The following is a 26,625-nucleotide window of genomic DNA, read 5'->3' on the forward strand; positions in this document are numbered from 1 at the left end:
ACATATAAAGCCACATTTATTGATGCTGTTTATTTCTTTTGAGGCAGTGAGCTTTTCAAATATACTTGGCTTGTATGTGAAGGAGAAATTTTGGGCATCTTTAGTGCTTTAAAGTACTTCAAGTGCTCTACAGGATGCTTCAGGCATCTCTGTGGTTGAAATGGGAAACTCCAGTTGGAGAAGCAAGGGCAACAGTACATTTTGTTCAGGTTTTAGAAATTATTATCTGTCACTGGGGGACACAGTTCTCCCATCAGTGCCTGGGAAACGGGATGATATGGCAACATTTTCAAGTAGAAAAAAGGATTTGATACACAGGTGTGGAAGGACATCCTTCCTGTTTCTTTAAACTCTCTGGAGATCTCCCAACACTTACTGTAGTAAAATAAAACTTTAGAAAAATTCCATTGTATATTTAAGGTATTTCTCTTGAAGAGTTCAATTGGTACCCCTCGTTGTGTTGTGCTAATCAGGCCACTCGGAGGCAATGTGAGCTCTTGGTGACACTGCCTCAGGCTTTGCAGTGTAATGCCATTCACCAGAGACCAGGCTAGTAGAAGACAGCATAGAATGGCAGCAGAAGACTAGGACAGCAAACCTGGGAAAAACAGTTGGCCAAAGGTTTTCTTATTTTTCTTTTTGTTAGTATTCTATAGTCAAAGATTTTCACCTGATGGGTGTCTGTTGAAGAGGTAGAACACAGTCTCAATGACTTTACTCTTTTTCAGATTTGTTTTTATTTTTTAATACTCTCCTCCATTCATGTACATGCACACTCGCATATTTTTTGGAATAAATTTTCAAAATGATGTTTTACTTCTTTGTATTATGCTTTAATTTCTCATTAGATAATTGGAGACCATCCAGTGGTTTAGATTAGTTAGTATACAATCTAAGTGTGTTCAGAGTTTAGAATACATTTAACTGTATACAGTTTTTATTCTATTTGGGAGTTTTACAAATAATTAGAATTTCTATAGTTTGTATTTTAATGCGTTTTGCATCAGTTGGGTAAAGTTATACAGTTTCAACTAAAGAACAGGAATTATTAGATTAGATTGTGATCACTTAGAGGGTTAATAACTAGAGGTGAATTTTTAAACTAAAAAAAATTGGTGCATATATAGCAACAAGAATTAGAAAAATCAGAATGATTTAAAATTAAGATTGAAATAAGCTTTAAAATAAATGAACACTCATAATGTAATGTATAGGATCTTTTCCTGTATAATTTGACTTATAAAAAATTGCCATATTCATTGTATAGAACATTCAGAAAAATACTTAAGTATACTAAAGTTTGTTGGTACTTTTCTTTAGTAGTGAGGCTTTCTATAACTGCTGTTGCTGGTATGTTCTCAGTTGGGACTCAATTATTAAAATTCATCACATGTTATAAAAGCATTTGCTTACCTGTTTGTATCTTCCTGACATTTTGTTAATAATATTACTCTTAAAATCTTGAGAGATGACTCATATTGAGGAAAGAGCATAGGATTTGAATCATAACATTTGAATTAGAGCCCTAATATTGCCACTTATTAGCTATGTGACCTTTAGCAAACCATTTAACCTTACTGAATCTCAATTTCTTCATCCAAAAGGTTGAAATCTCTTTCATAGTCTTGGTATAAAAATCAAATACATTACTAAAAAGTACATTACAAGCATTAAGTCACTATTTGAATTTAAAGCAGCATAAAATATATTTAATGTTTTATTCAGATCCTCCCCAAAGATATGTGGGGTTTTCAATAATAATTTCTATACTTTTATCTGAATATTTTGTTGACTTTTTAGGAGAATTTAAAATTGACATGCTAATGTATGAAATAATTAGAACCATCTGGCTGTATTTTATAATAATTATTTTGCTAAGTGTCACCCTCATCCTGGTTTATAAAACAATTATCCTTAGTAGCCTACATAAAGAATTATTTTGCAGGTCTCTCCTGATGTAAGGAATGAGATAGAGCTATGAATACCTTCATATATATACACACACACACGCACACACACGCATGCATGCACATAGTTTTATTTCTTTTACCATATGGTTTTTAAAATATGTACAAACAGTTGTATAATGCTCTTTGTTAAAGCACTACAGCAAGCAGGAAAATCTAGAAAATAAATGGAAACCAGCAGAAGGCTCTCAGTGCTTCCAGCAAGAAGGGAGCACATTATTCTGCATTTTAAATGTACATTCAATGTTCTTCTTAGACAAATAAATACAAGGGCGAGCAGCTTTTTTTTTAACTTTTATTTTAGGTTTGGGGGTTAACATGTGAAGGAGAAATAAGATCCTTTTTGAATAAGCAAATATTGAGGGAATTCATTACCACCAGACTTGCCTTACAAAATATCTTGAAAGGAACACTAAGTGTAGAAAGAAAAGACCACTACCAGCTAATACAAAAATGCACGTAGACACATAGACCAGTGTCACTGTAAAGCAACTACACAAACAAACCAACATAATAACCAGCTAATAGCACAATGGCAAGATCAAATCCACATATCAATACTAACCTTGAATATAAACAGGCTAAATGCCCCACTTAAAAGGAATGGAGTGGCAAGCTGGATAAAAAAGCAAAACCCAATGGTATGCTGTCTTCAAGATACCCATCTTACATGTAGTGACACCCATACGCTCAAAATAAAGGGATAGAGGAAAATCTACCAAGCAAGTGGAAAACAGAAAAAAAAAAAAAAAAAAAAAAACAAGAGATACAATCCTACTTTCAGAAAAAAACATTTCAAATGAACAAAGATTTAAAAACAGACAAAGAAGGGCATTACATAATAGTAATGGGTTCAATTCAAGAAGAAGATCTAACTATCCTAAATATATATGCACCCAACACAGGAGCACCCAGTTTCATAAAGCAAGTTCTTAGAGACCTGCAAAGAGACTTAGACTCCCACACAATAATAGTGGGAGATATCAATACTCCACTGATAGTATTAGACAAATCATTGAGGCAGAAATTTAACAAAGATATTCAGGACGTAAACTTGACATTGGACCAAATGGATCTGGTAGACCTTTGTAAGAACTCTCCACCCCAAAACAACAGAATATACATTCATCTCATTGCCACATGACACATACTCTAAAATTGACCACATCATTGTAAGCAGCTTTCGTATTGCCTCTAGTTCCTTTTTATATTTACTAATTTAAAATTTTTGGAATGTTATTCTTTTAAGGCTGATTGAACTACAGAGTTCAGTAATATTTGTGGATCTCTAGACAAATTATATAGAAATGGTCTCCAGCTTTGCCAACAGTGGCAAAGATCACCTCACAGCGATCTTCATGAGGCAGCCAATTCTTTTGGATAGTTTCATTTTCAAGAATTTCTTCATTTCTTTGACCAAATGCTTGTCTTCCTTTAACTTCCATTCACTAGTCCTATTATGGATCTCTACAGCCCACAGATAACCTAAAAGCTTAGTTACCCCATGTCTCTTTATTTAAGTGTGGTCATTCTCTTCTTTAGACCATATATTTATGTATTGGATTCTTTTGTTTCTTTCAGGAAGAAAATGTCAAAACTGTTCTGATGAACCCAAACATTGCATCAGTCCAGACCAATGAGGTGGGCTTAAAGCAAGCCGATACTGTCTACTTTCTTCCCATCACCCCTCAGTTTGTCACAGAGGTCATCAAGGCAGAACGGCCAGATGGGTTAATTCTGGGCATGGGTGGCCAGACAGCTCTGAACTGTGGTGAGTTCTTATAAGCTTAATTGCAGAGTTTTGACATACACACTGCTGTGTAATATATTTTATTTGAGCTCATCTAACAATTGTGCTTTGTGTGTTTGTAAAATCTTTCCTCTACTGTGTGAGAAAGCAGTTAGCAAACAGCCACTTAATATAGTCATATGATGAATATTACTAGTTAATTTCACAAAATAGCTGAGAGACAAAGAAACCTTTCACTTTAATGCTCTAGAGTGGCCAGTAGGTTTCTTGAATTTCTCTACGCTATCGCAGAATATTGCTTTTCTCTGTTGCTGTTGAGGTCTTGAGAACTATTATGAATGAAAAATGAGAATTAACATTGGTTAAGAGCTCTTAGGTGTCAGCCCTGCAGCAATTGCCTCTCAAACATATTTTCATGATAGCATAGATCAGTCTTTCTACTATTACTTCATACATCTGCCGAGTCTGCTGCTTTGTTCTCTTTAAAATTCTTCAAATCTTTGGAACTAGATCATGAATAAGAATCTCTTTAGCTAGTTTGGGTAAGCAATTGGTGATATAATTTGTATGTCAAAAAAAAAAGGACTAAGGCAAAATTAGGTGGCTAGGTAGTGGAAACACAAACCATTTTGATGATAATTTTTTAACCCAGGTAGGTACTCATATATTTGGGATTTTTAAAATTATAGAATCTTATTATAGAAATGGACTTTAGGAGGAAAGGGAATATACTGAAATCTTAAGGCTCAGTATAATACTATGACTTTTATTAATAAGGATAAAAACAATTTTCAGAAGATGGTAATATAAGTAATAGTAGCATCAGTAACATATTTTGTCAGACCATCTTCAGAATTTTTATTTCAATTTTTTTCCCTAAGTGCAATTCTATTGTAGACAGTGGTAACTTCCTGGATTTTAAGATTAAAAAAAAATAGTTGTATTCAGTTGTCTGTTTAAAAAGGCACAAAATTCGAGATTTTAAAAACTAATCCTATTTGGTTCTTCTTTAGGAGTGGAACTATTCAAGAGAGGTGTGCTCAAGGAATATGGTGTGAAAGTCCTGGGAACTTCAGTTGAGTCCATTATGGCAACGGAAGACAGGCAGCTGTTTTCAGATAAACTAAATGAGATCGATGAAAAGATTGCTCCAAGTTTTGCAGTGGAATCGGTAAGGATTCTTTGCTTTGGAAAAACAAGGGCATTATTTGTCTTGGGTTGTAGGGAGAATGATTTTTCATGCCTAATAATAATAGTTAAGATTATTATACTTGCATGCATTTTCTTCTAGAATTGTGTTAATAGTTTAGAAATATTGTGTATTATAGCACTCAATGCTGAAATGATAGGTATTAACATTTTACTTTATGAAAAGAGAAACATAAGTCCAGAGATGAAGTGGTTTATCAAGGCTTGAAGTGCCAATGAATCTCAGATCTCCTGAACTGAAACTAAGAACCATACCAACTTGCAATAACAAAGCAATTTTTACCTTGTTTCTGGGATCAATCACACATTTTGCATGTGTGAATGCCCTGCAAATGAGAAATTGGCTTTAAATTTTTTTTAAATAAAATAAACATTTTAGAATGAAATGGATCCAGTCAATAAAATGACTGGAAAACCTGTAGTTTAGATATTTAAGGAAGATAGATTTGCTTTTCTATTATTTATTTCCATTGCCTCTTATGCCTGTCAATAAGCTATTACCAGTTATCAGGAAAAAGAATCAACTCACTTTATATCTGTTTTTGCCCCTGACTTTATTTTTGACTTCAGGCTTATAGTTGGTGAAGTGGAGGTGCTAGGGGCAGTGTTAAATCCAACTTCTCCATGGTAGAAACAAGCACACCCTTAGGAATAAAGCAGGTACTGCTGGGACAACTAAAAATGGGTTATGTATGTTTCAGAAGACAATGCTACCAAGTATCTTTTGTGTTACGCACTTGTCAATCAAATAATCCCAGGATAACTCTACCGCACAATTTGGGAAGCTCTTGCCATACAGTTGTTCTTTCATTGCCAGATTTAATTATGTCCTTGCTTCCTCAGGATAAGAAACAGGCATATGGGAAAGGTGTAATTACATTCCCATTGGTAGTGTAATAATATTCCATGACAGAAAAATATAGCCGCCATATGTTGTATTCTGTAAATTAAAAAAAAAGAATTCCAAGCTTCTGGGACTATTCTCAGACTGAACTTGAAAATGAAAAATCTCTTTATATACAGTGTTCCTAATGGCTTATTGTGGTAACATCAAGTTAGCTTCAGCAGCAGAGAACCTGGTTTCATTAAGACAGAGACTTTTAAGCTGCCTGTAAAAATCCGGTAATTCAATATGGCTGCCATTCTCAAATGAATGATGATTATTTCTGCTTTGACCATGGTTCTGTTTCAATAGGACAGGATAAAATTTACCACAAAAGTGTATTTCTTAAAAGATATATATATATATCTCCTCCCTTCTAGAATTTTACTTAACATTTGAATAACAACACTTGCTTTTCAGAATGAGATGAGGGAATAATACAACATTTCCAGATTCACTCTCCCCAGATAAGTTGGTTTACCTGATTGCCAGACTCTCTTGGTGTGGTTTATTCTGCCAGTGTGCTCAGCTTTTAAAATGTTGAGTCCTTGTTCTTGCTGACAGATTGAGGATGCGCTGAAGGCAGCAGACACCATTGGCTACCCAGTGATGATCCGTTCCGCCTATGCACTGGGCGGGTTAGGCTCAGGCATCTGTCCCAACAGAGAGACTTTGATGGACCTCAGCACAAAGGTATGTATTTTTGTAGAAAATATTCTTACCAAGCAAAAAAACTGACTTGATATACCTTTTCAACTGGAGAATGTTATGTAGATGAGAAATTACATTTTCTTTATTAAATCATGGTCATGTTCTCCAAAAGCGTCTTCCAAAAGATGACACTTTTGAGAGAGCAGTGCAGTGCAACTCTTCATTGCCAGGATGCAATGATAAACCACATGGTTCAAGGTAAACCAGTGGTCACTTTACCTCAAATTGCACCTTTATAGTACAATCTATTGACTTCAAGGAGATGAACTTAATTCAACTCCTTCTTCCTTTGTTTCAAAATCTACTCCCAAATATTTAAAATGCTAAAATATGTTTTAGTGGTTAAGGAAAACTAGGACATAATGTCTCATTTTTAATTTTTTTGAAATAATGTGGCTGGCATGGATGACATCCAGAAAGTGAAACAAAGCACATTGAGTAGTTTGGCTTTACTCAAAACTAAGATGTCTAAAATATACATGGTATAAACCGCTCAATACAGTAAATGACTGAACTCCACCAACTGCCATATACTCATAAAAACATGAGAGATTTGAGGGTTTATAATTTATTTTCTATCAAAATCACTTTAACATATTAGGAACTACTTCTTTTTTTGCATATTAGAGGAAAACTCTTAGGAAAAGTAAGATATGCTACAAAAACTAAATTAGAGACTAACACAGAAAATATGCTCCAGGAAAACAGAGACTTTTGTCTATACTCTATTTTCGCAAAATAGAACAGTGCCTGGAAATACCAGGAGCTCAATAATGTCTTTGAAGAATGATTATATGTGCAGCCAAGAAACCTGTGTAACTTACATGGCAGTAATAGAAGTGAATTTGACAGAATTACTGTAAGGGCTATTTTGGGGATTTATTTAGGAAATAGCTCAAGGACAGCTTATTGCTTTATCTTTAGTTACTTTTTGAACTGAAGTGAAATGAGACTTGAATTGTTGACATAGAATTTTGAAAACAGATAAGTACAATTCAGCATATTTAAATAACTACAATGGCAGACTTACATATAAACAACTTGGGTTTCATTTTTCTAAAGTTGTGAAAATTACAAAAAAGGGAAACATACCTCACATAAATGTTTCTTATTTCCATTCTGGACATATGAATCATGTTATTTAGAGCAAAAACATGTTTTTGAAGATAAAAAGCTTATTTCCTCTAGCATGTTAGATGCTCCAAATATTTTAAATATTAACAACTTCATAACTGCCAGTTGTGACAATGCATACTTATTCTCTATTAATTTTTTTTACTCTTAAAAAACCAATCTGAAGACTGAACTTTTCATGTAAGAAAGTTTATAATACAGAGAATTTTGGAATGAGATAGCTTTCAATTACTTATATTGTGCTCAAATAATCAATAGTCCTTTAAATGGTTTTTCTTGTTGAAAAAAAATCCCTTGCTCTTCCCTTGAGAATAATTAGTCGTATCATTATGTCCTAAACAATCCCCTTATTCTCTTGAGGTTATAATTAGCACCATTAAAAGCTGCATTAACTTATCCAGGTCTCTAAGTTAGCTTTTTATATAAAATCAAAGACTTTAAAAAATAAAAATAAAAACAAGCTGAGGAAACAGGTGAAGATAATTTCAATTTTCCCTGTATCTAAATATCCATTTTACTTCATTAGAATGCAAAATACTTTTCCAAATTTATACCCTTTGTTTCTTTGTTTCCTAGATTTCTTCTTTTAGCAGGCAACCGGAATGATGAATTAATCATTATTAAATTGTTAACATTGGCTACTGAATTTTCTAACCACTTTGAGAAACTCATCGTGGGCAGCTGTGGGGACAAATGTGTCACATTTTCAGTTGCACGTGCTGGAGCCTGTAGTGATGACTGAAGTTAAAAAAAAATCGTATTAAGGCACATTACAGAAAAACTTACATTAAATTATTATTTTAATGCCTATTAATAATTTGAAAAAATTCAAACTACCTTCCCCTTCACTGCCAATCCAAATCAAATATATTATAAGACAATGAGACATTTCTCCCTTGGGTTATCAGCCACTGCATGTCCTAAGGTCAGAGATTACCACTTTCCTATTTTGGGTTCAGTATTCTACCCATTGTGGGTGTGCTGTAAATATGAAATGATAATTATGCTAATTCATATATGCTAATTCATATCTGTCTAATCAGGCATACATGATATATGACTCAGAGTATTTAAGCATTTAGGCAGTGATTAACCATAATAATAGTCCCATATGATTCTTCTAATTCTCAAGTTTTATATGCCATCTTGGCTAACTGTTTACAACCATCATCATCTCCTTTCTCCTCCTCATCAACCTCAACTAAATTTTATTGTGTGTGTCACTGTACAAAGCACCCTCAGCTATTTTAGAGAGAGCCAGAGTCTTTAGACTTATTTTTCCATATTTATTCACACTTATCACATTTTCTGGTTTCACAGAAGCCTAGCTGCTGAAATAATTTCATTTCCCTCTGCCTGATTGCTCAATTATTTTCTCTTTTTCCTAAATTAGTTTGATTTAATGTCATATCAGCACTTTGAATGGCAAGCCTCAATAATGTAAATCAAGCATATTCACTGCCGGATGCTATTCCTAGTACCTCACTGATTTTCTGACACATTGTGCCTTCTGTGCAGGGGAGAATGGAGACGGGGTTTGAGAGTTCAGTGCTGACCAGGATTTATGCCAGGGTATTTTGCCAAATATCTTTGTTGAAGCCAGTGCTTTTTCTTACTCTTTGATATCTTTTGTCACCAATTTCTAGGCCTTTGCTATGACCAACCAAATTCTGGTGGAGAAGTCAGTGACCGGTTGGAAAGAAATAGAATATGAAGTGGTTCGAGATGCTGATGACAATTGTGTCACTGTCTGTAACATGGAAAATGTTGACGCCATGGGTGTTCACACAGGTAGGCAAAGTATCTTCAAGAACTATAGTAATGCTTTCAGTTCATGTCTTTGATGGCCATGGCAGTCTTTATAAAGTTGTTGCCTTTAAATTACTATTTCTAGTTGACAGACTAGTGATAACATTTTGGACAAGTGCAGTATTTTACAGTGTTGAAAATATTCTCACATTTAATTTGATCTTCACACAAACCCTGTGAAGTAAGGCATATATTATACTGAGTTAATTGAGGAAGAGCCAAAGGTAAGCAATATGGTAGAAATAAGATCCATAAAACTTGGTGTTGAGAAGTAAGAAGGGAAGTTGAGACAGTTTAAAGCAGACTGAGCTGGTAGTCACCCAGTAAATGAGAAAATAGGCACAATAATAGAAATAAGTTTTTCAGGAAAGTACACTAGTTAGATAAGAGGGCAAAGACGATAACTTAGGATTTAAAAGTGCTAAATTTGAGGTGTGAGCAGAGCTGTCAAAAAAGGGAGTTGAGAATGTGGAGATGGAATTTAAGAAATAAAATAGAAATAAAGAAGTTGATACAAAGACACTGGAAACTGTTGGCATAAAAGGGAAAATTGAAGTCATAGGCACAGACAAAGTATTCAAGGGCATAGGTATAGAAAGAGGAGAGAATAAGGTTGAACTGTGAACTCTGGGAAACATTTAGATTTATAGGGCAGGGGAAAGAGGAAGTATTACTGTTGAAGATAGAAGGGGAGAATAAAGAGTTAAGAGGAAAATCAGGGTAGTACTGTACCAACTAAGCCAATACAAGAACTATTTTATAAAAGAGCTTTGTTTTTGGCAGTATCAAATGCTATGTAAGACCAAGACTGATTATTTAATTTGGCTCTTTTGGATGTCCAAGAGAACAATTTCATTGCAAAGTCAGTTCTGTGAGCTCTATTAAAAGGAATTACGTGGTATTGAGTGGTAAGCAGATTTGGCAAACTTTCAAGAAGCTCATTCAGGTAAAGAATGGGAGAGAAGCTTTGTATGGTTGTCTGGCAATGTTGGAGAAGACTTCTGGAGGCAGTGAAGATCTGAGCGTGTTTGAAGGCAGAAGGGATGGAGACTAAGATTGCAGATATAAGGGGCTATGATGAGAGAAGTGAAGATGGAAAGGGATGAGATACAGAAAGCCAGCTGATGAGCCAGTCTGAGTGATAATATTCAATGAAAGGAAGAACTTGAGAAATAATTTGAGATGAAGAGCAGGGAAGTTGAAGTCAATCTAGTAAGTAGATGATTGAAGCCTTGATAGCTACTTACTAGATAGATGAACTTGGGAAAGGTTAGAGAGTTTTCTAAAAGTACGGTATCAGAGTAATATGGGCAAAACAGGAATTGGGGGAATACCTGATATCACATATATATCCCAACAAACCCTCAGACTGTTCTATCTCTTGCATCATGCAAGTAGATGGTTAAGTCGCTGAAGTTGGTTATTTCAATATGCCACCAAGTAATGAGTGCTTCTTGGATGTATAGGTGACTCAGTTGTTGTGGCTCCTGCCCAGACACTCTCCAATGCCGAGTTTCAGATGTTGAGACGTACTTCAATCAATGTTGTTCGCCACTTGGGCATTGTGGGTGAATGCAACATTCAGTTTGCCCTTCATCCTACCTCAATGGAATACTGCATCATTGAAGTGAATGCCAGACTGTCCCGAAGCTCTGCTCTGGCCTCAAAAGCCACTGGGTAAGACCAGAATAATTGACCATGGGTTTGCAGATTCTTTGCAGATAGAAATGAAAAATTGACAGATAGTGGAAGACTGTGCTGCATTTACAAACTATGTTCCCCTCTTCTGTATGTTTGCTCCAAATCATTTATAGCACCCTGAGGACATGATTATTAATGAGCTTGTTGCCAGATTGAGGTAAATTATATTGCTAGCTGGCTTTGTTTGCTAGCTAATCATAAACGAATCAAAATCTAGGTGGCTAAAGCAGGCTGTGAAAAATCTGCTTCCTAATTGCACTTTGCAGATGTTGTTAAAAGTGCAGATTAATCCTTAATTTTAGTCTTCAACTGTTTTCTTCAGGTGTATAGCCCTATAGCAAATAGTTGACAGAAAATATAGTTCACTTGACTCAAGCATGCAATACACATTACTTTTATTTTATCGAAATTCCACAAGACTGAACAGTGCGGAATTGTTTCACAAGTAACTGTTACAACCAAACAAATAAATCTGCTGTCTATGTAACAGTCACTAGCAGGCATGATTGGAGGGAAAGTTAATCAAAACCTTTTGTTTCTAATAATATATTTAGCATCTTACACTTCAATTATGGCATTTAAATGAACACAATATTTACTTCTTTGGTTTTTTTATGTAGTTCCACAGCACTGCATGGAGTGGCGAAAGGCATGTTGCCCTGTACAGGAGTCACAATTCTGCATCCTCACTTGGTTCTTCTATTGACCGTGTGTGATTTTGGGCACATCACTCATTGTCTTTATCAGTTTCCTCATTTGTTAGATGGAAGTTGTACTAAAGAACTCATTTTTAATTCTATAGTTCTATGAATTATTTTCTCAAACAGAATAACCCAAACTGACATTCTGCATGAAGATAGTCAAGTTCTCAAAGTGTTAGTTTTGTAAGGAGCCCAAAGTTCAAAGATAATTTGGAGACAGAGCAAGGACCCAAACTTGAAATGCCTACATTTTCTGACCATTATGTACTCCCTTGAACTAGCTAACTCCACTGTATTCTTAGGTACAGATATGTATATATTTTCTCAAAAAATATTTTGCAGATTCTTATCTTAGTGGAGGTTAAATACAAATGGAGGTTAAACTTTATTTATCACCAAAGCTATTGATTTTGGGTTGAAGAGGTGAAGGTTGAGAGTTGCAGCAATGCATGTAGTGCATAGAAGTAGATTCTCCTGTGACCTGTGCCTCTATAATTTGTATCATCACTCCTATTATTCCACAAGTGGCTACTAAATATTGATGCAGAACAGAGAATCAAGTGTCTTATACCCTGAAGTAGAATAATACCAGAAATTTTAAGAAAGACCAATTTATGTTTTGGTCTGTTTTCAATAATTGCTCAAAGAAAAAAATAAATTTGTCTTCTTTTTATAGCTACCCATTGGCATTTATTGCTGCAAAGATTGCCCTAGGAATCCCACTTCCAGAAATTAAGAACGTTGTATCTGGGAAGACATCAGCCTGTTTTGAACCTAGCCTGGATTACATGGTCACCAAGATTCCCCGCTGGGATCTTGACCGCTTTCATGGAACATCTAGCCGAATTGGTAGCTCTATGAAAAGTGTAGGGGAGGTGAGTCCTTGCTTTATTACGCTTTTCTTCTTGTTCTCAGTTATTTTGTCAAATTTGTGACACCATTGACAGTGTTAAAGATGCCTGGATACTGTCAACACATGGACAGTGTTAAAGGTGCAATTGATAGTGTTAAAGTTGCCTGGATATTAGCATACTAATATGCTAACGGTCTCTATTTGACTGTTAACAAATTACATATGTTACATGGCCATTTTGCTGGATTTGAAGGTCTTCCTATTCAAAAGGTGAGGCCATATATCTGGGTATATAGTATAGATACATATATGAAAACACATTCATATACATATAACTGAGTTGTAATATATTTTATAACCAAATCAAGAAAGTAATATAGAATATAATACATCAAAAAAAAAACTCACTGAACTGAGCTTTAGAATTCAACTTTAGTCCATTCATGCAAATTGTGGCTTTAACTTCCTGAGACCTCATTCCCCACATCTATAAAAGAAGAGGCTGGACCAGTTCATCTCTCAGGGCCCTTCCAGCTCTAAAATTCTAAACTGATATGAGCATAGTGGATTATTAAGCCCCCTTTAATTATACTAAAAAGTTCTAAGCTTTTAACATCTTTAGAATATTTTTTAGAATGTGCTGTGTTATACTATTTGAAATTAAAGTTAGCCTTTGATTATTGCATCTTCAAAGATGCAGTGTTCTGTGTGGGAGGAAAGAAAGGAATTTATATCTCTGCTGAGATTCACTCCTTTGCTTCCTTCCACCAAGTGCTAATCATTTTCTGCATCCAGAAGGTTTGGGATAGTGGAGAAAACATAAAACTTGGAACCAGCTGGACTTGGATATTACTCTTGGCATTGCCACTTATTAGCTGCAGACTCTCAGGCAAGACTGAGTTTCAGGATCCACACCTACAAAATAGAAATAATAATACCTACCTTGCAGGATTCTTATAATACCCCCTCTTAATAAATGTAATGCATCATTATTGTTATTATTAAATTAGTATTCATAAATGTTGCATGGGGTAAAGGTTTTGAGCGCAGAAGTATGAACAAATCTCAGTCTTTCTCTATCATTTGTCTATCTACCATTTATCTTAGTTTATCTGTATCTCATCTCTATTTCTATTGTGGCCAGTGTGGGAGCTTTTAGTCTATGTATCTAAGCTGATTAGAGTACAGAGCAAAAGACTGTTTATGACATATTGTTCCATATTGTTCTTTATTTGTCCCATAACACAGATTATAGCCTAAACCCAGGCCAGAAATGCATGTCACTAATCACAGAAAATATAGATTAAATCTGTCACCAATACACGGAAGAAGAAAAAGTAATGCTTTACTAGTCTATCATATTCACACATGAAAGGCAGAATTATTACTATTTTGGCTTCCTTAATTTGTAAGATACTTCTGAAAGATTTTAAAGTAATAACAAATGAAGAACAAATTGACCTTTTAAATTAAAATGTCTTACTAGTTGTAAAACACTAAATATTAGTTTTTTCTCCATTATAGTTGTTTTAAATCTTATTTTTTAAATCATACTTTTTAGTGTACTAAAGAAATAGAATGCAAATGCCATGAAAATCTATGTTGCTAGTGTTTGCATCAAATAAACAACTGTCATTTAGTTTACATTTCATGGGAAGCGTCCTTTTTAAATAATGTTCACCGTAAAATTTGTAGTCCAAGGAACTTGAGAAAATTATGTAATATTTTCATCTGGGGCTTCTTATCTGAGGGATTTTGTTGTCAAACAAAAAATAAAAGGTAGGGGGGAGTTTTGTTGTCTTAACACCTTACATTTAGTTCAAAAAGCGAGCAAACATTTCCTGAGTTCTTACTACATGCAAGACACTGGGAGAATTAAAAAAATGAATTATCAATAGATAATTGAGATACATTGTCTGCAGTTGGTAAACTCAGAATACCTAAACTGACCCAAATATACAATGAATTATTAATCTCTGGTAAATATTAAAAGATAGTATTTATATATAGGTGCTATGAGAATATAGTAGAATAGGGTTGAGGAAGCCCATTATAGCCATTCCACTGGAAAATGTGAAATAGTCACTCAAGGAAGGTGCATTTTAATACTATAGGGCAAATGCAGTGGGAAGATGACTTGAGCCCAGGGGGTCCAGGCTGTAGTGAGCCCTATAGTGCCACTACACTCCAGCCTGGGTAACAGAGTGAGAACCTGTTTCAAAAAGCAAAAATATATATAGAGAGTATTGAAAAGCACAATTTTTAGGCAAACATTTATAGTTATATATTCCTTTGTTATATAGGTTTTTTTTTAATTGAATGGATCCCATGTGCCATTATATAGATTGTGCTTAAGAATAATAAAAATATATGGAGAGTTACTTATAGAACTAATTTCAGACAAATTTTAAATATGTAATACCTCAAATTTTCTTAAATATACCCAAAATATTTCCTTAATTTTACAGAACCATAAAATGTCTGATTTCTGGCAGTCTTTTCCATGCCCAGGCCAGACAACCTATAAACATATTGTCTAATTCTTCAATATACCACTATGACTTGCAAATTGCATATCTGAATTGCATTAACAGGTTGTTTATTCCTGCTCTTGTGAATTTTCCTTATTTCTAATTAAATTTGGAACAGTGTGAAAAGGTTATCTGTTTGGCTTTAGTAATCATTGAATATGTATCTTGTCACATAACTGACATGAAGATTTCCTAAACTGACATTAGTGGTAATTTGAGTCTATTTGAGGAATCACAAAAGTTTACTGAAGATAGCATTATGACTGCTATTATTTTAAATTGGAAACCAAAAATGCATAGCAATCTATTATTCTATGAAAAGATTCAAACACAATGTTTATCCAGTGAAAATAACTGAGTAGGTTGCAAGATCAATTTAAGTTTAGTACTGACATGCAACTTGTCCAAACTAAATCACCACATAATTTTTCTAATTGATTAGTGTATGATGAGCTGTAAAGATCGCGGAAAGACACATTGAATTTGTCATAGAAAGTTTAGTCTCCTCCTACGTTCAAAATCATAATCATCAGTATTTGTTATGACTCTCAAGGTTCTATTAACATTAATGCTTAGCTATAAGGAAAGCCAACCTGTCTTGAATACTGACTGATACTCATTTACAAATAGTTATATTTTCGTGTTAATATATTTCTGGTTTCTCTTTATTTGCCTTCCATTCTAAAGAACATGTGCATAAAGCAAGATCTTACTAAGAAAAGGTCTCTATGCTTCAACTTTGAATTTCTTATTTTAATACTATGGTCCAGAGCAGGTACCGGTGATTTCCTCATCAATCTCAGCAAATACAGCTGAACTCCCTGAGTGGCAAAAGACTGACCTAATGAAGATGCATTATACCAAAACCATGGAGAAAATGAGAGAGGAAGAAAAAAGGAACACCTTTTTTTTTAGAGGGGCTTTATGATATATTTTTTGTTCTTACTTGTTTTATAAAATATATTTTACATCCAGTTCAGTTACCAATTAAAGATACATAAGCTTTTTCTTTCAATATGAGATCTTAAACATGTATTACAGGTCATGGCTATTGGTCGTACCTTTGAGGAGAGTTTCCAGAAAGCTTTACGGATGTGCCACCCATCTATAGAAGGTTTCACTCCCCGTCTCCCAATGAACAAAGAATGGCCATCTAATTTAGATCTTAGAAAAGAGTTGTCTGAACCAAGCAGCACGCGTATCTACGCCATTGCCAAGGTAAGATGTTACAAGGGGCCCAGAGCTACTGGTTGTTTTTCCAGAATGTAGTCAGTCTGGACATTAAAATAAAACTGAATCAGAAAGTGGTTTTAAATCAGGGATTTTTGGAAAATTTTTAATTCTTTTATGGTATTAAACGGGAAACATCTGTAGATTTCATTAGAGTCTTTTACAATTAATGATAAATTTTCACTTTTTTTGACTTTAAGCCTGGATTTAAGGGCACATTGCAGTTTTAAAGGATGATTAAATAGATAAAATGTCCCCCTTTTTAAGTATACTTAGTACTAATACTCTTAAGTAGATTTGACAATATTGACTTGTCCTTTACTATTAACTTTATTACATGTTCCTTGAATGTGTAAAATTGTATTGTAGAAAGGAAGGTGCATACAATAATATCCCTTAGTATGTGCTACTTGAGTCTAGAATAATCTTAATTTATTTGCTTCTCTTTCTGTGTGTAAAAAACAGCAACAGACTATAAAGGGCCCCCATGATTATAGGGTTTTCCATGTAATTATTTTATTGGTCTCACTTTCAGGAAAAAAGGCACTACATTTCTCACTTCCCTCCACTACTTGCTTCTCATGCAAATTAAATGCCATGTTAATCTCCTTTTATATTTACTGTGCTTAGAGTTTTGAAGTTTCAGCTCATCTGATTTTATAAAAGGTGACTTGGGCAGCTGGAATCTGTCTGGTCAGAAATCCCTGAAAGGCTTTTTGACATTTAAGGAAGCGCAAGCATTAATCCTCCAACAGTATCAAACTGCACTGGTTCTACAAAGCTCCACTGACCATTTTATGTGTGTGTGTGTGTGTGTGTGTGTGCACGCATGTGGGATGAGTCGGTGAAAACATGAACTTTCTCTTTAAAAGGATTCCTGTATTTGTAATTTGCCTGTGTAGAAACAGAAAAATGTTGCTAGTGATTTTGAACTCATCGCAACTTTTATGTCCGTATTTTGAGTCCTTAAGAGACCTGAAGGAGAGGAAGGGATATTTCCTTCATTGCATCCAATGTATATTCTCCTTGCTCTTATGGTTTCTAAATGGAAAATATTTAAGCCCCACTGAGTTGCTATTATCTCTTGTTGGACATTTTCCCATGTTGAGTTTCAAGGTAATTAGAATTTTTCTCTGGTGGTGGTGGGTGGGATAGCAGTGATAAGAAGTTATTTTAGAAAGCCATTTCACCTTCATCATTTATTATCCCTATTTCGGTCTTTTATTTAGGAAGCAGCTCATGACATCATATGTGTGTGTGTGTGTGTGTGTATGTGTGTGTGTGTATATATATATAATTTTTTCTCAGGCAAAGGACAGTAAATAGATTTTTTCCTTAAGTCTAGCAATCATGTTTCTGCCACTTTGAAGGAGATGAAAAAGGGAAGCATTTCCAAGTTCCCAGCTAAGCTGTAAAACTCAAGCAAATCTCTCATTCTTTTCTAACATACTTATAAAAGATGAGAATCTGGGAAAAATGTGTGGAGGTTCTTTTTTTCACAAGGTACCCTATGTACGAGCAAGAAGTGCAGGGTCTGCGTATAAATTATTGTCTGCTCGAGTGCTGGGAGAAGGAACTGATTTCTGTTTGTTAGAGGTCATCATTACTGTTCATTTCAACAGCAGTCAGGAACTTGGTGATTTTGACAAAGAGTGTAAGGACCGTGGAGGGCTGAAGGGGAAAAGGAATGAAGGGAGTGTGTAAATCTTTGCTTGCTTTCATGAGTCTTAGAAAAGAGCAACTTGCTCTGAGGTCTGATTTTTACAGCAGTCTTATTTCAGGATGACTGGATCATCACCTCTTTTGATTTGGGGAGAATGCAGGCATTATTTTTGATTTTTGGAACATTAAAGTAACCTCAAACTTGTTTGGGGTCATTATAGACTTCATTACAGCAGTGTTACATAGCAAAGCTGCAGTGCTTGGAGATGAGGTCTTAAGACTGGCAGGATCTTGCTTGCTGTTAGAAATCATGGATTTTTTTTTTCATCCAGTCTATCGTTGATGGGCATTTGGGTTGGTTCAAAGTCTTTGCTATTGTGAATAGTGCTGCAATAAACATACATGTGCATGTGTCTCTATAGTAGAATGATTTATAATCCTTTGGGTATGTACCCAATAATGGGATTGCTGGGTCAAATGGTATTTCTGGTTCTAGATCATTGAGGAATTGCCACACTGTTTTTCACAGAGGTTGAACTAATTTACACTCCCACCAGCAGTGTAAAAGCATTCCTATTTCTCAACATCCTCTTCAGGATCTGTTGTTTCCTGAGTTTTTAATGATAGCCATTCTAACTGGCATGAGATGGTATCTCGTTGTGGTTTTGATTTGCATTTCTCTAATGACTAGTGATGATCAACTTTTAAATGTGGCACATATACACCATGGAATACTATGCAGCCATAAAAAAGGATGAGTTCATGTCCTTTGCAGGGACATGGATGAAGCTGGAAACCATCATTCTCAGCAAACTAACACAGGAACAGAAAACCAAATACCACATGTTCTCACTCATAAGTGGGAGTGGAACAATGAGAACATATGAGCACAGGGAGGGGAACATTTCACACTGGGGCCTGCTGGGGGGTGGGGAGGTAGGGGATGGATAGCATTAGGAGAAATACCTAATGTAGATGACGGGTTGATGGTGCAGCAAACCATCATGGCACATATATACCTATGTAACAAACCTGCACATCCTGCACATGTATCCCAGAACTTAAAGTATATATATTTTTATATATATATGTATATATACATTTATATATATATACTTTAAGTTCTCTCTCTCTATATATATAGAGAGAGAGAGAAAGAGAGAGAAAAGTGTATATATATATATATATACTTTAAGAAATCATGGATTTGACTGTAGTTGTCCTTTCCTTCCTTCCAGTGAAATGACTACAGGATTCTAGGCCCTCCCTCACTGTATGTGCTTGTGTGAAAACCTCCTTTAATCTCTTAAAAGTTTCAGTAACTTAAGGTTCTCTCCACCTTACATTGTAGATGGCCAACAGCTAATTGTGCCTTTAATCACTTAGAAAGTAAGACAGAATAGTAAGTCTTTGGGAACCTGACTAATTACAGGGAGAATTAAACAAAAGAAACATACATTGACTAGGAAATGAACATGGCTTTGAGTATTTCTGTTAAATGTCATCTTACTCTAGTCAACAAAATTATGAGCCATGCCATATCTCAACAATTATAATCATGGTCTCTCTGATACTACAATTATGTAAAAGCTTTAAGAAAAGTAAGCTCCCTGGGCTGAAATATAACAGCAGAGTTACTAGTTGCATATATTTCTTAATGGGTCTTAAAAACGCAGTGTGTTATTCTAAAATACGTTCTGGAGTATTTTCTGATTTTTCACTGGGTATATACACATACACATACAAACATACAAGAATAAGAATAGACACCTTTTTGTATAAAGATTTGGGTTTTGAGAGTTTATCTATTTTTTCAGTTAAATTTTCTACTCAGCTTAATGACCCATAGTTGTAGTTTTACTTTTGAGAAATTGCTAAAGTAAGCTTGAGGAAGAGGCTGAGCTGCCTATCAGAACAGAAGTTATTACTACATTGTTTTGGAATCTACTAGGATTTAAAAAAATGCCTCCCTTAGCACAAAAATCATAGTGACTGATTCAAAACAATTTTTTTGTTTGAAGTCCCCTGTGAGGAAATATTCTGGAGGAATAATGCCAAGCCAGATCTGACCCATAAATTCTCACTGACTATTGTATGTTTGTGTGAATGTGGAGTGAGGTGATAAAAATATGCTATCTCCTACAAGATAACTATCAACAATACAAGTTAAGTGATCATTATATTAATTCTAGATTTTCTTTCCAATTTGACTTAACTGTAGTTTCAAGAGACTTCTTTAATTCCAAAGAGATGTACCAAATTTAGGGTATAATGGGTAACACGATCAAATAAAGAGGAATGAGTCAAAACCTGTTAGGAGATTTTTCTGAGAACACACCACTCAAGGCAGGCACCTCCTCTGTATGCCATTTGTGGATATAGTTGGCACCATCTTTATGTTTATTGGAAGGAATGTCAACGATGTCAGTTTCATGTTTCGTAACTCAGTCTGTAGTCTCGGGCTCTCTAAATAACACACAGAGGCATGACTGCTATGTGTTTTAAACCAAATAAGACATTTAGAAAAATGTTTGCCAAAGAAAGTATCTCTTCTCCTCTTGGCAGGCCATTGATGACAACATGTCCCTTGATGAGATTGAGAAGCTCACATACATTGACAAGTGGTTTTTGTATAAGATGCGTGATATTTTAAACATGGAAAAGACACTGAAAGGGTTCAACAGGTAAGGCAGTGCTGCTCTCATTCATGCCAGACACCTTCAGTGCAATTTTTGAAGAGTCTTCTTCCTACTCTTAAGCATTTGGTCACCATTGTGATTCAATGATGTAGATAGTGCCAGTGTTGGAAAATAGTACCCATAGCCAGAAGACAAATGGCAGGTTTTTTTTTAGATGTTTACCTTTAGAAATGTATCCATTAATCTTTTTAATCATCTTCTATTCCCACCCTTGTCATCAGACATAGAAATAAGGTCTTTTAAATGCACAAAATTGGTGTACATTTATGAACAGGTATTATTTAATTATGAAGTATTATCTAGATTTAAATTTTATTAATTAAATGAATATTTCTGTTTTCTATAAATTTTCCTCTACATTCTGAAGTCTGTTTTCCCCTTTTAATATCAATCTATACATTGCTGTATATTGAGGAGAAAATGCATTCCTTTTGCGTTGTACTATTTTTAAACTGGGACATTCAGTTCAGCATACAAATAAGCCACATTCAGGTTTCTCTTAACAGACTCTTTACCTCTGACTAATTTACATTTTTATCTCCATCATGGCCAATTATTTTTAAACTTCATTTTATGTTGAGAATATTTTGATAATGTAGTCCTTAAAATCTACTTTTAAATTTTTCGTGGGAAAACTGCTGGGGCACCTTAGGCTGATGAAAGCATGGATCAGTTTTAAACATCTATCTTCGATAAGAGGAGCATTTACTAGCAGATTAAAAAAGACAATGTAGTCCTCTTGAACTTCTTCCCTCTAAAATCACTCTGAAATACACTACTATTGGAAAGACGTCTTACCTGCAAACTAGGGATGTGTTTAGAGAATGAAAAATTTTATTTGTATAAAAATTGTTCTCAAATGATTTGACAAAATGTAGATACTTTAATCACTTAAAGTATCTTTGAGGACAGTGGGAGATCTCAAAACCTGGATTGCTGAACTATTTAGCAATTGCAACATATAATTGTGTTACTGTATTTGCCTGATCAATATGTGTACAAACTAGGTAATAAAACACTTGCTTTTCTTTTTGAGGAAAATTAGGTTCTTTTTCATCTATTTAATTATTGCCCATGTCAAATGCTTGGTTTTGAAAACTGAGGAATTCTATCTGACAAAGATGAAACTAGCTATAGTTGCTTGTAAATCATCCTTTCTAGTGATCACATAAAATGAACAGTAGATAGCAAATAAGTTAGGAATTGAACCTATACATTTATCTTATAATTTTGCTGACTTAAGTTTTCCTTTCTTGGTTTATGATGCCAGCAGAACTTCTGTGTTAAATTATAGTCTGTTCTACTGTTATCAGTTTCAGGCAACTGATTTCAAATGCCTATGAAACCACTGCAGTTAAGCCACATGGGGGTGCTAGAAACTTATAATATGCCAGTCACAGCAGTGGAAAAGACATGGGGTGGAAAATAGCAGATGTTATTGTGATTTAAATTTCCACTTGATATACGTTCTGATTTTTGGACAAATTCAATGTTTTAATTGAATAGTTTTCGTTACAACCAGAAGGCAGGTTGAGATTCTAACTAAGCATAAATAAGGGGATATTGATAGTGAAAAAGGTCCTTGGAGGATTAAAACAACACACTGTTACAGATCACTTATAATATTTTTCTGACTTCCACATTCTGTTGCATTTATTTGCCGACAATTTGACATTTTCAATCTCCATTTTCTGGCATGAATATATTTGTAAATAGGGATATTTCTTATTGTTCATAATGATCTACATTTAAAACTCTTTATGTAAAGCTTTATATCATTTCAAAAATTTAAAAAACTTATAATTAAAATCATCTGTACTGTATAAATTTGCTTTTGATCCAGGGAGGTTGAAGTGTCTATTATATAGCAAAAGCTTAAGTAAACCTGAAGTGGAACTCACAGATGATCCATGGCATTAGCAAACCTAAACCCTGAACTCGTTATCTGAGTGTCACTTTATGGTTTAATTCCTTTCTTTTTGAAGTGTCATTGATGCACACATAGCAATTTGATAATGATTGTTATTTACTGGTATTAGATAAATAGCAAGAATAGACGGCCACTAAAGCTACCTGTCTCAATCATTTTGTGGCACATAGGGGTCTGAAGTTGAAAGGATATGACAGCTGATGGAATGAATGTTAAGTATGTAAGGCCTTGAGTTTCCTTGCCCTATTTTAATTATACTCACCATTAGTCTGGGTCATGAGTCCTCTGCTTTTTCTCAGCCCCTCAATATCCAGGGAGGCTTAGTCATCAAGGTATGTACTGCTCCAACAGTAACAAGAGCTCCCTATTAATGACCTATAGCTGACTTACATATTGCCAGTTTGGAGAGGGGCTGAGAAGATTAGTTGTTCTTTTTCATTTGTATTTGTTTCTGGTTTACTTTGAAGATCTCAACTGCTTCTGTGTTAGAATGGCTGTCTTTAGCTGTAGGCCTAGGAGTTAGTGATTTATTTGGTGTGTGTTCAGAGAACTCCGAAATTCTCCTGCCTCAACATCTATCTCTGGTGCCAATGTACAGCACTCCCTTTGTACTTTTCGTATAGATCCTTGAGAAGACAGGCAGTGGGGCTCTCACTTGGGAAAAGAGAAGTAAATTAAGAGAAAAAATGTAGAATGCTAGACGTGGGTTTTCTGGTTCCACCCTTGTGCATTGGAAGGAGCAGACTATGGAGCCAGAGAGATTGGTGCGCAGTCCTCCCCACTATAGAATCAGAGGTACATCACCTCTTTCATTTCTCCAGATTCGTGTTCTTTTTCTTAATCTCTGCTTCTAGTTTTTTTGTGAAGCTTAATTTATTTAAGTATAAATGACATCTGACATATTGTGAGGGCCCAAGAAAACTTTTCCTCTTTTCCCCTCAAAATAAAATTGCTACTCGTTATAATAAAGGTTACTTTATGATTTTAGATATGTATTACGTATTATGATTTTAGATATGTAGATATGATAGATATTTAAAGATTCATTTTCAGACTCACAATTTTCATTTGCTTATATATTTTGCAATGTATCATTTCTTAATTTCCTTTATGATGCATCACTTATTTTAATATCAGACCTATTTTTTAAAGGAAGCAGTTAATGATAGCTACTGATGCAAATGCTATTCTTATCAAAAGATAAATAGCATTCCCTTATGCTAATGAATAAAAATTCCTACTCTACTTGTTAATCAAGCTCAAGTTCTAAAGTCCGATAAACACATTTAATAGCAGAGGATGAGCATATCATTAAATTGTTGGTCAGTTTCTGACTTGTGTTTACGTATAGTCATCTGAAATGAAGTTCAGAATTTGAGTCCCAAATAGAATATACCAACACATGGACACAGGGTGGAACATCACACACCGGGGCCTGTTGAGGGGTGGGGGGCTAGGGGAGGGATAGCATTAGGAAAAATACCTAATGTAGATGATGGGTCGATGGGTGCAGCAAACCCATACATACACCATGCCATTCATACACCGTGGCACGTGTATACCTATGTAACAAGCCTGCATGTTCTGTACATGTATCCCAGAACTTAAAGTATAATAATATAAAAAAAGAAATATAAAAACAAGAACATAGCTTATGTTTGAAATGTAAACAATATATGTACTTATTTATGCAAAAACTTCAAACAATGTATTTTAAAATAAAATACAATGGAAATTATTAAAAAAGAATATACCCACATATTTAGTATATATAAATATTCACAGACTGAGATGGGAAAAACAAAACAATGATTGTAACTAGGTAGTCATTATTGCAATAACTGATGAGTTTTCTATGCCTGTGAGATAGTAGAAATTATAATAAGAAACCCCTCTCCTTGAAGGGGAGAGATAAACATGTTTCATGCTCATGATGACGTATGAAGTCTCATCTTTCTGCAGGGTGATGAGACAAGAGGGATAGGTATATTAGGCCATTCTTGCATTGCTATGAAGAAATATCTGAGACTGGGTAGTTTATGAAGTTTAATTGGCTCACAGTTCTGTAGACTTTACAGGAAGCGTGGTGCTAGCGTCTGCTTGGCTTCTAGGGAGGCCTCAGAAATCTTACAATCATGGCAGAATGCAAAAGGAAAGCAGCCGTGTCCTATGGCAAAAGCAGGAGCCAGCCAGAGAGAGAGAGTTGGTGGGGGAGGTGCCACATACTTTCAGACAACCAGATTATGCAAGAATTCACTCACTATTGCCAGGAGAGCACCAAGGGGATGGTGCTAAATCATTCATGAGAAATCTGCTCCCATTATCCAGTCACCTCCCACCAGTCCCCATCTCCAACACTGGGGATTAAATATCAATCTGAGATTTGGGCAGGGACAAACATAAACACTATATCAACATGTATCAGAATAATCAACTCAGCATCGTAGCTTTGAGTTCAAGCTTGCCCCCTCAGAACTCAGTATGCTGTCTCTAATACCTGAATATAGTAGCAATGGCAACCCTCACACGACTTCTGAAGCAATATCTATTCTTAACAGCTTAGGTAATAACCATTATTTAGACAGCTTCAGCCAAAAAAAAATCTCTTTCCCACTTACGCTCACTGACTTTCTCCTTTTCCACTTAAACTGCTTATTGCTACCCAAGGGCATGCTAGGGAAGTTGACTGTTCTAGGCAGTTCCTCAAATTTATAGGCTGGTGTAGTAGCATTAACTGACCTAGGGTGATAACATATTTACAGTGGATTTCTTTAGGATTTGAGAAGTTTCTTTTTACTCAATGCGATGTAAGTTGTGTCATGTAGGATTCGAATACTTGTTATGTGTGTGCTTTGGAATTTAGATGTTTAATGGTCACCAAAGTTCTTTTAACTTCACATTGTCAGATCACCCTGCAAGGAGTTTGAGGAAAATGAAGTCTAGTGGAACCACAACATGTGCATAATCTCTATCCATTAGCCTTCACTGCTAAGCTATTGCGATTTTAGTCTGGTTTTCCCATACTCACTCTCCCAGTGCTGACGCTTTCACATATTGTGCTCTTCCCATGTAGCATTTTAATAAATACCAAAAGAAAAATATCCTTACTCTGATCTGTTAGAAATTACAAAAATCTCACCTATAGTTCTTTTTTCCATTAGTGCATAGATTCAATTTTGGTCACGTGAAGATCTCCTGCCTGGAGAGAGGAAATGCCGGTACCATAAATCAAATAAAGATGTCAAATGTCTTCACCAACTAGGTTCTTCTGATATAGGCTATTCCTTATTGTAACCAAATAATGAATTTTATAAACCTTAATACTGAAACTTGAATTTTGATTCAGTTTAATAATTCTGAATGCCTTCAAAGTGTAAGATAATTATCACAAAAATTTTTGGACTACATATTAAGCACTGTTCTAAGCACATTATTTTGTTTAATTCCTAACACAACATTAAGAAATCAGTGATTGTCCTAATTTTATTGATAGTGAACTGAGGCACTGAGAGATTCAGCAGTTTCGTCTACATCACATACTAATAGATAACAGAATTGGGATCAAGTCTAAGCAGGACTCCAGAGCCCAGGATACTTGCTATTTAACCCCTTATATTTGATATATAATTATATTCTTATATACTTTTTACTTTTTTAGTAAAAAGTAAACATTGTTTTTATGTACAATGTTGCTATTTATGTGAGCAATGTTGTAGATGATGCTTAAAAAGAATACTTACATGTAAGTGTATACTTACATACTTAAATATCAAATACAATATATTTGTATTTGTATATACCATAGATGGCTGCTTAAAAATAATACATATATGTGTATGCTTATAAACTTACATA

The 26,625-nt window shown here is 34.8% G+C and overlaps 1 protein-coding gene across 3 annotated transcripts in view; it reads left to right on the forward strand.

Moving 5' to 3' along the window:
- CPS1 (carbamoyl-phosphate synthase 1) overlaps positions 1-26,625 on the forward strand; it is a 197,876-nt gene that overhangs the window by 116,972 nt on the left and 54,279 nt on the right. For all 3 annotated transcript variants that reach the window (XM_003254024.3, XM_030803337.1, XM_030803338.1), the window contains 8 exons: positions 3,549-3,738; positions 4,731-4,888; positions 6,374-6,502; positions 9,301-9,445; positions 10,930-11,140; positions 12,542-12,740; positions 16,291-16,467; positions 20,707-20,825. In XM_003254024.3, coding sequence (XP_003254072.1) covers positions 3,549-3,738; positions 4,731-4,888; positions 6,374-6,502; positions 9,301-9,445; positions 10,930-11,140; positions 12,542-12,740; positions 16,291-16,467; positions 20,707-20,825 — 1,328 coding nt within the window. The remainder of the gene's footprint in view (positions 1-3,548; positions 3,739-4,730; positions 4,889-6,373; positions 6,503-9,300; positions 9,446-10,929; positions 11,141-12,541; positions 12,741-16,290; positions 16,468-20,706; positions 20,826-26,625) is intronic.

Source organism: Nomascus leucogenys, chromosome 22a (assembly GCF_006542625.1).
Source record: "Nomascus leucogenys isolate Asia chromosome 22a, Asia_NLE_v1, whole genome shotgun sequence".
Classification (NCBI taxonomy): domain Eukaryota; kingdom Metazoa; phylum Chordata; class Mammalia; order Primates; family Hylobatidae; genus Nomascus; species Nomascus leucogenys.